The following is a 13,213-nucleotide window of genomic DNA, read 5'->3' on the forward strand; positions in this document are numbered from 1 at the left end:
AAACATTAGACCTTCTACATTTATTTTGCTTATTGTTAATATTAGTGTTGCTGCTGATGCTTTAAATAAAATGTGTTTTTATTGTAATATGAAGATTGAATTTAACATGAAAGACTGGTAATTTTCAACACTTTATTTTTTTTTAAGATGACTGAAAGGAGGAAAAACCAAAGTGAAGTTTGGACTTACTTAACTCAGTCATTTATTTACTTTATAACAGTAAATAAATATCGGTTATGCATATCGGTTATCGGGCACATAAACACGCAAATAATTGGTATCGGTATCGGTTATAAAATATCAATATCGGTCGATCACTAGTTGTAATCGCACCTTTACATTGAAATAAATTTTTATTCGCAATGGATGGTCATAGTGATGGTGAGCCATTTCATACATCACTTCACTATTGACAATAGACAAAGAACCTTATTTTCACCAAAATTTCAGCATTTCACTCGCATTTGCGACAAAAAAAGTCCCTCAGTTTTAGGAAATTTAAGTCTTAAATATCTTAAATTGTATACAAAATCTCTTAATTATTTTAAGAGGTCTTTAATTTGGGGATTGAAGAACAGAAATTGCAAAACTGCCTAATGTTATTAAACTTGAAAAGGCTATGATTTAATTAAATAAATATGAGCAATGCACATTTTAAAGTAAAAATGTAGCGCTGTTGCCGTCAAATCCTCTCCCAATAAAGACGTAACTTTGCATTAATTAAATAATACAGCCATGAATGAGCGCATGTTGGAAATAAAAACGCTAAATTTACTTCTCTCTCTGTTGTATATTTGCATATATGACCCCTTTAATTATTTTAAGAGGTCTTTAATTTGGGGATTGAAGAACAGAAATTGCAAAACTGCCTAATGTTATTAAACTTGAAAAGGCTATGATTTAATTAAATAAATATGAGCAATGCACATTTTAAAGTAAAAATGTAGCGCTGTTGCGCTTTCTACAGACTCAATGTTTCAGAGGCGTTCGCAATCAACAAAAAATGCACATTTATGCAAATTGCTTATGATCGACTGTTGATGATTTATGGCAATGTTTACTTTATGGTGTGAATATTTTAAGACAATCGTAAGAGTGCATATTTTATTGCAAAACTGCCTAATGTTATTAAACTTGAAAAGGCTATGATTTAATTAAATAAATATGAGCAATGCACATTTTAAAGTAAAAATGTAGCGCTGTTGCGCTTTCTACAGACTCAATGTTTCAGAGCCGTTCGCAATCAACAAAAACTGCACATTTACGCCAATTGCTTATGATCGACTGTTGATGATTTATGGCAATGTTTACTTTATGGTGTGAATATTTTAAGACAATCGTAAGAGTGCATATTTTCATCACCCGCATCCGTTTAAATGATCAGTCAGCATAGCAGAGACTTAAAAAGTAGAGCCTATACATTTCAAAATAAGAGTTCTAGTGTATTTCAGGCTTGCAAATAAAATTCATGCAATAGTGTTTTTTTGCCTGTTTAATATTGGTATTCTGCAAATGTGGCCACACCTTTAGTTTGAAATCTGATGTTTCATTTGCAGTGGATGGTCATATAATCTCTTGCCAGAACTTTTAGAAGAACCAACTTCCTGATGAATGCTGTATGATTTTGTTCCTTTATTTCAGGGTTTTGGATCAGTATGCTGTGTTTTTGTGAACTCTGTGATAAAAATACATTCCCGCTAGTCTCTCAGCCTTGCCTGAGTTCCCGTCTGGCACAGTTTATCTGCTTGGTCTTATTTGTTTACAGAATCCTTACAGATTTTTAGAGTTACATATTATGTATTCAGCTAAACATTCAGGATTTATAAATATAAATATATATTCCGATATTGATACATATACACTGCCACACTAAAGTTTGGAGTGGTAAGATTTTTTTAATGCTCACCAAGGCTGCATTTTACTTGATCAGAAATACAGTAAAACAGTAATATTTTGAAATATTATTACAATTTACAACAATTGTTTTCTATTTGAATATATTTTAAAATGTAATTTATTTCTCAATTTTCAGCATCATTACTCCAGTCTTCAGTGTCGCATGATCCTTGTCCTGAAGGAGGCACTGCACCTGCTCAACACTTTCCAGGTGCACAGCGAGATCACATCTCAACTGCTGACCTACCTGTTCTTCTTCACCAACGCCTCGCTCTTCAACACGCTCATGGAGAGAGGTGAGCACATGCACTGAAGGTCCTTCTGAGGACTTGTTTCATTAAAACAGTCTGCTAGTCTGTATAGACTAACAGTCTGCTAGAGCTGGACAAATTTATGACAAAATGTTTTAGTTTGAATTGAGCTTTTGACTTTTTGTGAGATAGTGACTTTTGACAATTACTGCAAAACTATAATGAATAACATGCTACCTCTTGCACTGATTGAGACTTCTGAATAAATATTGATATGGATGTTTTTAAGGGTCTGGAGGTGGCTTCTACCAGTGGTCTAGAGGAGTGCAGATCCGGGCCAATCTGGATTTGCTGATGGACTGGATTCAGAGCATTGGCATGGGAGATCTGGCTGCTGACTTCTTCCAGAGACTCTCTTCTGCCGTCAACCTGCTCGCAACTCCCAAGGAGACCCTACTGCAGGTCAGAATCCCTTTGAACTGCTTCACAAATGCTTACACAGATACAAATACAAAGTATTTACAAATGTATTGCACTAGAGATGTGCCTTTATTCTGCAATTCTGCTGCCATGCTCATGTACTCATACACAATAAAATGCTCTTGCACCAAAAAAAAACAAAAAACACTTAACTATACAGAATAAAAACAACATTCAATTTAATAAACGCACAGCAGAGCAAATTGCCATAATAATAACAATATTTGTACATTTTGTAAATGGATATTTTGAAGACAGTATTGAAGCCTTTACGTTTTTAAGACCATTAAGATTAATAATGCATCCTAATGAGAAGATTGATTGATTGATGAGAATTTTGTTTCATTGCATTCAAATGCATTGCGTCAGCAGCCCTGAGCTTAGAACGATGTTCGCGGAGAACATCAGATAGACAAGGGGCAGAAGGGGTGGTACGGGCTGCTCTGGAAGACAAGGGGCAGACAGTGTCTAAACAAGACGTAAGAGTGGAGCAGAAAGTATCAGTAGCACTGTTAGCATAAAAAGATGCTAACAGTTTAGGTGAAGGAAGCGAAGATGAAACCATAGCAGATAGCCGGGAGGTTGAAAGTGAGCGTAGGTTATGTCGAAAGATGACATGTGGAGGGGTATGTGTTGTGTCAAGAACCATGTTGAGGTTAAGAGTGAGGAGGAAGTGATCTCCTGGGGGTCGATAAACAACTACAGACTGGATAGGTAATAGTAACTGAATGAGATTCAAAGGAGCTGTTGATGCACAAAGATGGTAAAGGATTACATTTCCAATCATTAGAGATAAGCAAACCAGTACCTCCACCTCTTATTTGTCATTGTTAGTTCATGTTAACTTATGTAGTTATCTAATGTCAACAAATGGATCCTTATTGTAACGTGTTACCTATACATTTTTGTTGTTATACTCTGAAATATTCCATCAGTTAGATATTGCTTTTGTGTAGAGTAAAAGTTGCTTGCAAGCCAAAGCCATAGTGTTTACTTGAATTGCTTTTATTGAATTAGTCAAACCAGTTCACAAATCAGTATAAATGATTCATCATTTTTAAATGCACTTATCAGATGATCACAATTTACTAGAGAGAAAATACATTGGTCATGAAGTGTGGGAACCCTGAGTATGGATGACTACCAAAAGAAATCTCGTACTGTACTTGGTGTGTCAAAAATGGTGTTAGAACATCCCTGCATTTTCTGTTCAATTTCCCTTTGATGAATAACTTGTTTTTGACTGCTGATTGGACAGGTGTGAATATCAGTTATAGGAATCCTGATAAAGCCCTTTTATTGGTCATCAAACAGTGACTAGGACTATAAAAATGTTGTGATGTTTCAAGAATCGCTGACCAAACCTGTTTCATAAGCCAACAGCATTGCCTGAGGTATCAGGTTAATTCAATAAAACCGCATGATAGCACGAATCTCATGACAAAGGTCATATTTACATCTTGAGTCATGCCATTTTTCCGTACATCACATAAATAAAACCCCGTTGAGCTTGTCAGAACATGCCGATGGATTCATCCGCGAACGGTCTGTCTGTCATATAATCCTAAATAATATGCATTATTCAGCTCAGTCATCAAAGTTGAATCACTTTGTAAATCACAATGTAGACGGCGCGCCGCAAGCAGGAGAGACTTTAGTGCCTGGATGAACAGGAAATAGAAGAACTCAAACCAGCTGTTTGTCTGGTCCTAAACCTGTTAACTTCCTTGAGAAGCCATTGATAGTGGGGAATGCATTGTTTAGTCTTTTGTCCATAAGGAAATGAGTTTCTCTTAGCTTATCATACCATAAAACAAAGGCACAATAACAGAGGACAGTACAAAATTTACTGCACACCACCCAAACTCATCCTGTGCCGTAGGGGGTTTACAGGTCTCGTGAAGCGGCTCACGGCAGTTGAGTCTGACTGTCGTTCAGCTGGTGGCCGTGGCTCTTGGTCTCAGTAGGTGAACTTTGACCTTTAAGGCTCTTAAGCTGTCAGAGTGTCACACAGCAGACGCGAGAGCCGCATTACAGCTCTGGGTGGGAGGGGCTAGTGTGATCTCACTGTCTTGAGTGAGCTGAGTTTACTTTAAACTCGCTCCAAACAAACACATACATGACTCACTCTCACATGACCGCTCTGTTTATTTATCTTACATTCTGCCGTCATCCATAAATGCACTTTTAACAGTGTGAAACTGTAAATGAAGTGAGTTTTTCTAAAGTAGCATTTCAGTCCCAATAGAATTAAGGGTGTTTCTCTGTTATTAAAATGACAGACTCTAATTCACCAAACTCAGTACAGTCCTTCAGCCATTTCTAACATAGTATGCAAGATGATTATTAATGTAGGGTAGAACAGGAGCTGCGTGGAGGTCTGATCATATGCATACGCAAGCTTTTCAGATCCGATTTGAGCTTCAGGTGAATTTAAATATTTGAACGTTTGCATCTAGACCGTGTGTGTGTGTGTGTGTGTTTTGCTCCGTTTACACTGAAACGCAACCCCAGAGTTTTCAAACCAAAATGGGTTCTGCAGCGTTTTCGAAAGTCTCCGTTTTCGAGGGTTGAAAACGCCAGAGTAGTGTAAACGACAGGCGTAACCGTAGCAAAAGTAGTGTAAATCAGTGTAATCGTAGCCTAAAGCTACCACAGTAACTGCTTAGCAGTCATATAGTAATACAACACAACACTCTACAACTCGGAACATTTTAGCAATTGGCTATAAGAATGTTAGCAACAGCCTAGCACACCCTACCAACTACTCAGAACACTGAGTTTTAGCAATTTAGCAATCGCTAAATCTACCTCAACCATAATGCTGTATAGATCTTAAATAGACTACACAAGGGTGATTTAACCTTCAGACTTCAAGGTTTTTTCAATAAAACTATTTTAAAGTTCTCTACAACTTTAGCCAACATTAAAGTTTGTCTTGAGGAACTGTACTGTTCTAGCTAATAATATTAGCACATGTAGCACTTGTCGAGACAAATGAGACCACATATGTCTGTCAGGATCATCCAGTGTGCAATTACTGAATGTTAACTTCCTCTATCCCGTCAACAAGCAATGGTGGCATTTCACAGTTACCAGGAGACTGGTTGTTAAGGTTCCACCCATGGCATGAGGTCACAGTTTGTGGTTTGTAAAACAACCATTTCTGCACATAGTTTCAGATGTCTTTTCCCCTTTTACATCCATTCTGGGACAGCCATTCGGACTCTTCAGCCCAGACTGTTGCTTGTGGGTGTCCATAGCAAAGAAAAATCACAACATGACATATCCTTAATGTCTCAGTTATTTCTTTTAGACAGCAATGAGATCAAATGAAAAGTAAATATAGACATTTGCTTAAGAAAACAATCCAGTAAATGTGTCCCTCAACAGTGTCTCAGACTGTGCTCTTAGGTTTGTCAAGTCTGCAAACAAAATCAGAGATCTTAAACATTTCTCTTCAAATTCATTCAAGATGATCTGGCCTGCTATCCACATTCATTGTCAATTGTCTCATTTGTTTCTATGTTTAAGGAAGCTCAGGAGGAACATCTGAAATTTGATGTATCCAAAATCTAGAACTGCTATACTCATGGGATTGGGTACTTTTATATCCTTTTTATATTCCAGTTATACTCAAAACTTGTGTCAGATCAGTAAAACAGGTACCTTATATCAGACCTGACTTCATTAAATATTTATCATTCTTCTAATGCACATGGTTGAAAGCAACAGCATGACTGTGTTTTGACTTCAGTCTGTCTCACAGCTTTTCCAGACTTATGTGACACCACCCATCACATGTTTGAGGCTTTTCTCAAAAATGTCTATGCATCAGCTAAAACTTTCCCACTACATTCATCCTAGACCATTTCATTACTTAGATGTATATGTAATTGGTAAATGCAATTATCTGTAAAATGTACGCAACCCTTAAAAGATTGTCTTACATATTGAGTTGTGAGTTTGTATGATGTTCATTCCCAGCTGCTGTTTCCTAAATTTTGTGAAGAGACTGGTTTAATTACATACAAGTTCTGGATGTTGTTTTGTTCTGGATTCAAAATGACACAGAGGAAAACACTACTCTGTTATTAAGATCGGCTATTCTTAAGACACCACTGAAGGAGAATGAAAACATAAATGTTGAGTGTTGTTTGGGGAGTTCTCCTTTGTTTAAGTGTTTTGGCTGTATTTCCTTTGTGGTATTTTAATTATGTTTTGCTTGTTCGAGAATAGAGTTTGCTTGTCAAAGCAAGGCATGTGTTGTCAGATATAATGTACCCTTGCAAAATTAATAATTGTATACCTATTTAAAATTCTTTATCAAAAATACTAGAAACAGGTGTGTCCGCCCTATTATTATCATTACTGCATAGAAATGAACTGAGACTACATGATATTTGACCAGAGTTGCATTTCTCTGCTTGTTTTACTTGAACTTAGTGCCACTTTTGACGATATAGAACACAACAATATTCTATATTGTGTAAACATTTCTAAACAGGCACTATCCTACTTTAGATTCTACCAGTTAGTTTGTGAAAATGTGACTGTGTAAAATGTGATGCTCCGATGCTAAAGAAGGGTATTCCACAAGGCTCAGTCTTAGGTCCTTTGGTTTTTTCCTTGTACATACTCCCTTTAGGTGATATTATTAGAGAACATGGCATGTCATTGTTATATAGACTATACACAGCTTTCATCTAAATTGATTTGTGTGATCTGTGAATGTTCACACCAACTGATAGCAGGTTTGCCTTGCAAAATAATTGTATACCTATTTAAAATTCTTTATCAAAAATACTAGAAACAGGTGTGTCCGCCCTATTATTATCATTATTGCATAGAAATGAACTGAGACTACATGATATTTGACCAGAGTTGCATTTCTCTGCTTGTTTCACTTGAACTTAGTGCCACTTTTGACGATATAGAACACAACAATATTCTATATTGTGTAAACATTTCTAAACAGGCACTATCCTACTTTAGATTCTACCAGTTAGTTTGTGAAAATGTGACTGTGTAAAATGTGATGCTCCGATGCTAAAGAAGGGTATTCCACAAGGCTCAGTCTTAGGTCCTTTGGTTTTTTCCTTGTACATACTCCCTTTAGGTGATATTATTAGAGAACATGGCATGTCATTGTTATATAGACTATACACAGCTTTCATCTAAATTGATTTGTGTGATCTGTGAATGTTCACACCAACTGATAGCAGGTTTGCACCAACACTTACGTTCAATGCTTATATCCTGAATAGAGTTAGCCATGCTGAGAAATCTGTGCATGGAGTGATTTGAAATTGCCATTACTCACTGAGCTCAGTACAGTTTATCCCAAAAACTAGTTTTATGTGTGAATTTTTGACCCAATCACAACCAGGCCCCTTGCAGATTCATTCTTCTATGCATCTATATATGTGTTTACAGGCTTCATGGTCCACTCTGAGAGCTGAGTTTGTTCATCTGAACCCTGCACAGCTGCATCACATGCTGAGAGAGTACAACACAGCTCTGACATGCCCTCCGTGCTGGACGCCATCTCCAGAGGATTCAGCGGCTGCCCTCAATACCTGTGAGCCCAAATATGAATTCACACACACTTCATCCTGTAACTGAATGATACAATGTCCAATATTTAACCATTGTCATTTCCAAATCTATTATACCAACAGCTTTGTCAGTATAAAGAACCTTTTCTGTTTTTAAACATATTGTGAAGTGATTGATTGTTTAATTTATTTTAAAAGATTAGGCTCAAGTGATGTCGTTAGTTTACTGAGATTATCTGTTCCTCTGCCTGAGTGCTTGACAACAAAAATGTTTTTTTTCTCTTAGCTAATATCCTGGAAAGTTTCGACAACCATCCTCCTCTAATCCTGCCCAGCAGCATTTTTTATCTGGAGCACAAAACTGAAGTTGAGCCACTGATGACACATGGACCGTTTTACCGATGTCCTTACTACGTTTCTGGACCTGGGAACATTACAGTTGTATTGCTGTCTATACAGGGTCTGAGAGCTCTCACATTTCATCAGAAATATCTTAATTTGTGTTCCGGAGATGAACGTATGTCTTACAGGTTTGGAACGACATGAGGTTGAGTAATTAATGACAGAATTTTCATTTTTGGGTGAACTATCCCTTTAATAGAACAAAATCTACCAACATTTAAATCTCTTAATAGAACAGAACTGACCAATATTAAAATCTTTGAACGCTCAGACGTGTATCCGAGTCGCTTCAGCACTCTCTGATATCTCCACTAGACAACACTATAAATACAATATAGCCAGATCTAAATCTGAAGGATCCCTCTAATAATTGTTATTTGTTGTCATATCGCCCAGCCCTAAAACTTGCTCTATGGTAAAGCGCTAATGCATTATTAACTGCATGACTTTCTATAAAGCTGCTTTGAAATGTTGTGTATTGTGAAAAGTGCTATACAAATAAATGAAATGACCTGAAATACGGGCTGATAATTATTTTTTACATTTCGGATGCATTCAGGGCTCCTGCAGTAACTTGACAGAAGAGACAGCATCTGAACCAATCACCTGCCAAGACTCAAAGTCAAAGGATCACCAACATGTCAGCATGACACCACCTCAGTTTCGGGGGTCTCACAGTAACTTGAGCTCGTGTGAGGCCATCCTGACCCAGAAACTCAAGTGCCTGGAGCTCCAAAACAGCCTGTCTGGGAATACAGACCTGGGCTACCACAAAAGTCTGGCTCTCGACCCCTCCTGCCTGCTGACGCCTCCCAACACCCCTCAGAGTCTTGACCAAGCCGAACTTGAAGCCAGTCTGCTGGAGGGGGCGGCCCAGCAGACGGTACGCCAGCACAGGAAAGGTAACATCACTTCACCATGACCAAGCAGACACCAAAACATACGTTAATCTGCTTCTCTCCACCAGATTCTGGTGAAAAACAAAAAATGGGAAAATACAATGTTTCTTGCATATGCATATAGTTTTACAAAGATTTAAACCTACTTGAGCACTACTACTAGTCATCTTCTGTTTGTTTGTCAGCTGTACTCTGAGAAATATCTCATGTTCATCCCATAGCGTGTTCCCTGATTTCAAAGGCAGGGTGTATTGTCTTTGGAGGCGTATGGGAGGTGCTGGTGTTGATGTGGAGTTGGGTTTGTGTGCTCTGGCTGCACGAGGAAACCAGCCCTCCTCCTCTCCAGAATGCTCTCCCACACATAATATATTTATACAATGAGCAAAGGTCAGATGAGGTCACTGTAGAACTTCAAGAGTGTTCAAGGGTTCAAGAGTGAGTCTTTGAAACTGGTGTTGGGATCAGGTGAATATTCAGAATTGGCATTCCTGAGCACTTTATTTCTTACTTAGAATTACTAAATGAATCGTTATTGGAAATGAAGCAATCAAAATGATGCCTTGGCCTAAATATGACTCCCAAGATGAAGCTCTCTAAAATCTATTGTAGAGACATTTGTAGGAAAACAATAATAACTCTTGCTGTTTCATCAATGACGAGAAATGATTTCCATGATGAAATCATAAAACGGATCATACATTTTTACAGCACTGGAAAGCAATAAACACAAATCTTTCATGTTTTCATCTTTCAAAGTATGCAAATAGTACTATGGTTCAGTGATGATAATTCCATACTAATGGATGACTGCCATTTTCATATACCATGGTACTTCAGAGAATATACCCTGGGAAAACCATTGTGCATGTCAAAAAAAAAAAAAAAACCCACATGGTAATACCATGGTATGTTTGGGGGGGGTTTATGTTTTTGGATGGAAGAATTTGTATAGGAAAAGAGTTAGACTTCAACTTAATATATAGTTGTACTTGTACGAAGTACAAAAGTACAAGGAAATTATACTGGTAAAAAGTTGTTTTAACAACATGATAAACTTGAAAAAAAAAAAAAATATTAGCATGTTTTTTTAACCATGGTAAAATAGTGAATTTATTTTAACTGTGGCACACAGCTTTTTAACAACATGATAAACTTGAAAAAAATATATATATTAGCATGTTTTTTTAACCATGGTAAAATAGTGAATTTATTTTAACTGTGGCACACAGCCTTCAGTAACGTTTTTGCATTTATAATACAGCAGCTGCAAGAGTAAGATGAATGATGCCAATATTCAGTATAATTGCAACATCATATATAATTATAACAAAAAAATTATAAGTCGTGTAAGCGTAATTCATAAGATTAAAAGCATAGTTCACCCAAAAATGAAAATTGTCACCATTTATTCACCCCGTCGTTCCAAACCCATAAGACTTTTGTTCATTTTTGAAACACAATTTTAAGGTAGTTTTAATGAAACCTGAGAGATCTCTATCCCTCCACTGAAATTCCATTCCACCAAAACAGTCAAGCTCCAAAAAGGTCATAAAAGCATCATAAAAGTAATCCTTCTGACTCCAGTGGTTGAAACCCAATTTTATGAAGCAACAAAAAAACGTCATTCCTAAATAATCTTGACTTTGCGTAGATATCTGATGCACATTCACAAGAAACAATGAGTATATGTTTTCAACTGTATGACTCTTTATGCCGCCAAGCAAATTGGCAGCTTCAAATGCAGTTCAGTCAGAATGTAGAGCTGAAACTGTTATAAAATAAAGTACAGTATGAACTAAAATCATTTCTACACTCAAACGTACAGTAATATGGACATTTGTACATTTAAAATACATATAGATTAAGAGTGGTAAAGCTCTACATGTGGCATCCTGTTCCCATTGGTTTCCCGCCTCGTCTTTCTAAAGACTAGTGTGGATTTTCCTTATCAAGGGACTCTGCTTTTTTTGGTTGTGGCACAAATCCTATAATCTGGTTCAGGAATTACAGAGAGGTGGTGATGTCAGGAGAAAAAAGAGCAGTGGATAAAGGATCATGGGAATTTACAGTTGGCTTGCTGGCTGGAATCTTAATCGGGACGGGCATTGTTCAGGACGCTGGCCGGGGGGCCGAGCGCTGGGGGAAAACCCTTGGCCGAGCGCTGGAGGAAAACCCTGTGTTTCCACCAGCCCAGAGCAGAAGATCTTTATGGGAACATGAAAAGATGTCATAAAATCAGTGTTCATACTTGCGTATCATATGCAATATGCAGAACTGACTGATGTTTATGACAAACCAAACCTGCTGTGAAAATCGGCATCTGTCAGTTGACTTGTTTATGGGGAGATTTGGATTTTTCCAATAGGACCTTCAATTCTGATTTCATTCTGACTGTCATGAAATAATCACAATTATAGTGATCTTCATAATCCTAAAAACAACTTTCATGTTCTTCATGCTAAATATAATTTCTTCTTTCTGAATATGAGGTGATGTATGACCTGGAAATTCAGTGACATTTGATTTGCTTGTGCTTCTGAACTAGAGAAGACCCTGAGCTGATAATGTGATGTGTTTGATTTAGTTTTCTCAGTAGAGAATGGCATCGCAGGAAATAAAGACCAAAGAACAGAGGAAGATGAGGATGATCGAGATGATGTGTTCACCGTAGAGCTGATGAAAGGACCTCATGGTCTTGGGCTGGCGCTGGTGGATGGAATGGTGAGAATGATCTGTGATGTATTTTTCTTTTCTACTTCTCATTCTGTACTTGTGTACTTGTCTCTCGCCCTTATGCTAGTGCACACGTCTCTCCTAGACTATGTACATAGTAGCATATACTGTTGCTACAGTATATAGTAGGCAAACTGCACAGTATGTGAATTACAGTTGAGGCAGATTAACGCTAATGAGAATGAGATCATTTTTTGCCTTGCGGTAATGAGAATTTAGCTGGAAAATGACAAATGGATATGTTTTTGTTTGACACACACATACTCTCATTTTAAGCAAAATAATGCCCTTCTGATGAACTGTTTAGCATATTGTCTTTTATGGTTGTTCCTTCGTTGTGATAAAGAAGGTATTTCATATCCATATCTCTGTAGACACTGTTGTGTAGAAAACGTGCTAGTCAAATATAAACTGTAACGCAATTTGAGCACTTGCTGCACAACTTCTCAACGCCTTCAAAACTAGGCCAATCAACAGCTGTTATGACTAAAAATAATCAGGGCTACACTAGATCTGTACGGTTAAGCACATGTAGGCTCTGTTCCAAAAACTAGTGAGCTGCCTTGCTGGATACAGCCAATATAGACAGCATAAAAACCTTTAAAGGGATATGTAACACAGTTCGTAGTCACGGGAAGAAGGAAACGGGAACCGGCGAACATTAAAGATTTTAATAAAATAAACAAACACAAAATAGCGCGACAGCCCCTCGCGGACGACTGTCGCGCACAAACAAAACCAAAACACAAAATAAACTCCAGGCCTGGTCCTCTCTCGTCCAACACTGTAGTCACTCCTCCTTTATCCTTCCGGAGCAGGTTCGGGCAGCCAGCAGGAGTCCCCCATTCCCTGCTCCTCCCATCATGGCGGATGGCAGCAGGCTCCGGCCTCCGGCGAACGGCGGCGACTCCTCCGCTCCCTTACGGACGGCAGCTGTCCCTCCACATCCCAGGCGGCCGGCAGCGAGTTCGTCCGCCCCCCCGGCAACTCACTC

The 13,213-nt window shown here is 37.9% G+C and overlaps 1 protein-coding gene across 1 annotated transcript in view; it reads left to right on the top strand.

The window, feature by feature from the left end:
- Positions 1 to 13,213, top strand: part of LOC107758772 (ras-associating and dilute domain-containing protein-like) — a 41,695-nt gene that overhangs the window by 22,281 nt on the left and 6,201 nt on the right. Inside the window, exons 9-14 of the mRNA XM_016576583.1 lie at positions 2,054 to 2,192; positions 2,437 to 2,609; positions 8,064 to 8,208; positions 8,472 to 8,551; positions 9,147 to 9,489; positions 12,080 to 12,207. Coding sequence (XP_016432069.1) covers positions 2,054 to 2,192; positions 2,437 to 2,609; positions 8,064 to 8,208; positions 8,472 to 8,551; positions 9,147 to 9,489; positions 12,080 to 12,207 — 1,008 coding nt within the window. The remainder of the gene's footprint in view (positions 1 to 2,053; positions 2,193 to 2,436; positions 2,610 to 8,063; positions 8,209 to 8,471; positions 8,552 to 9,146; positions 9,490 to 12,079; positions 12,208 to 13,213) is intronic.

The sequence above is a fragment of the Sinocyclocheilus rhinocerous genome, unplaced genomic scaffold (assembly GCF_001515625.1).
Source record: "Sinocyclocheilus rhinocerous isolate Xijiao unplaced genomic scaffold, SAMN03320098_v1.1 scaffold2579, whole genome shotgun sequence".
Lineage (NCBI taxonomy): Eukaryota > Metazoa > Chordata > Actinopteri > Cypriniformes > Cyprinidae > Sinocyclocheilus > Sinocyclocheilus rhinocerous.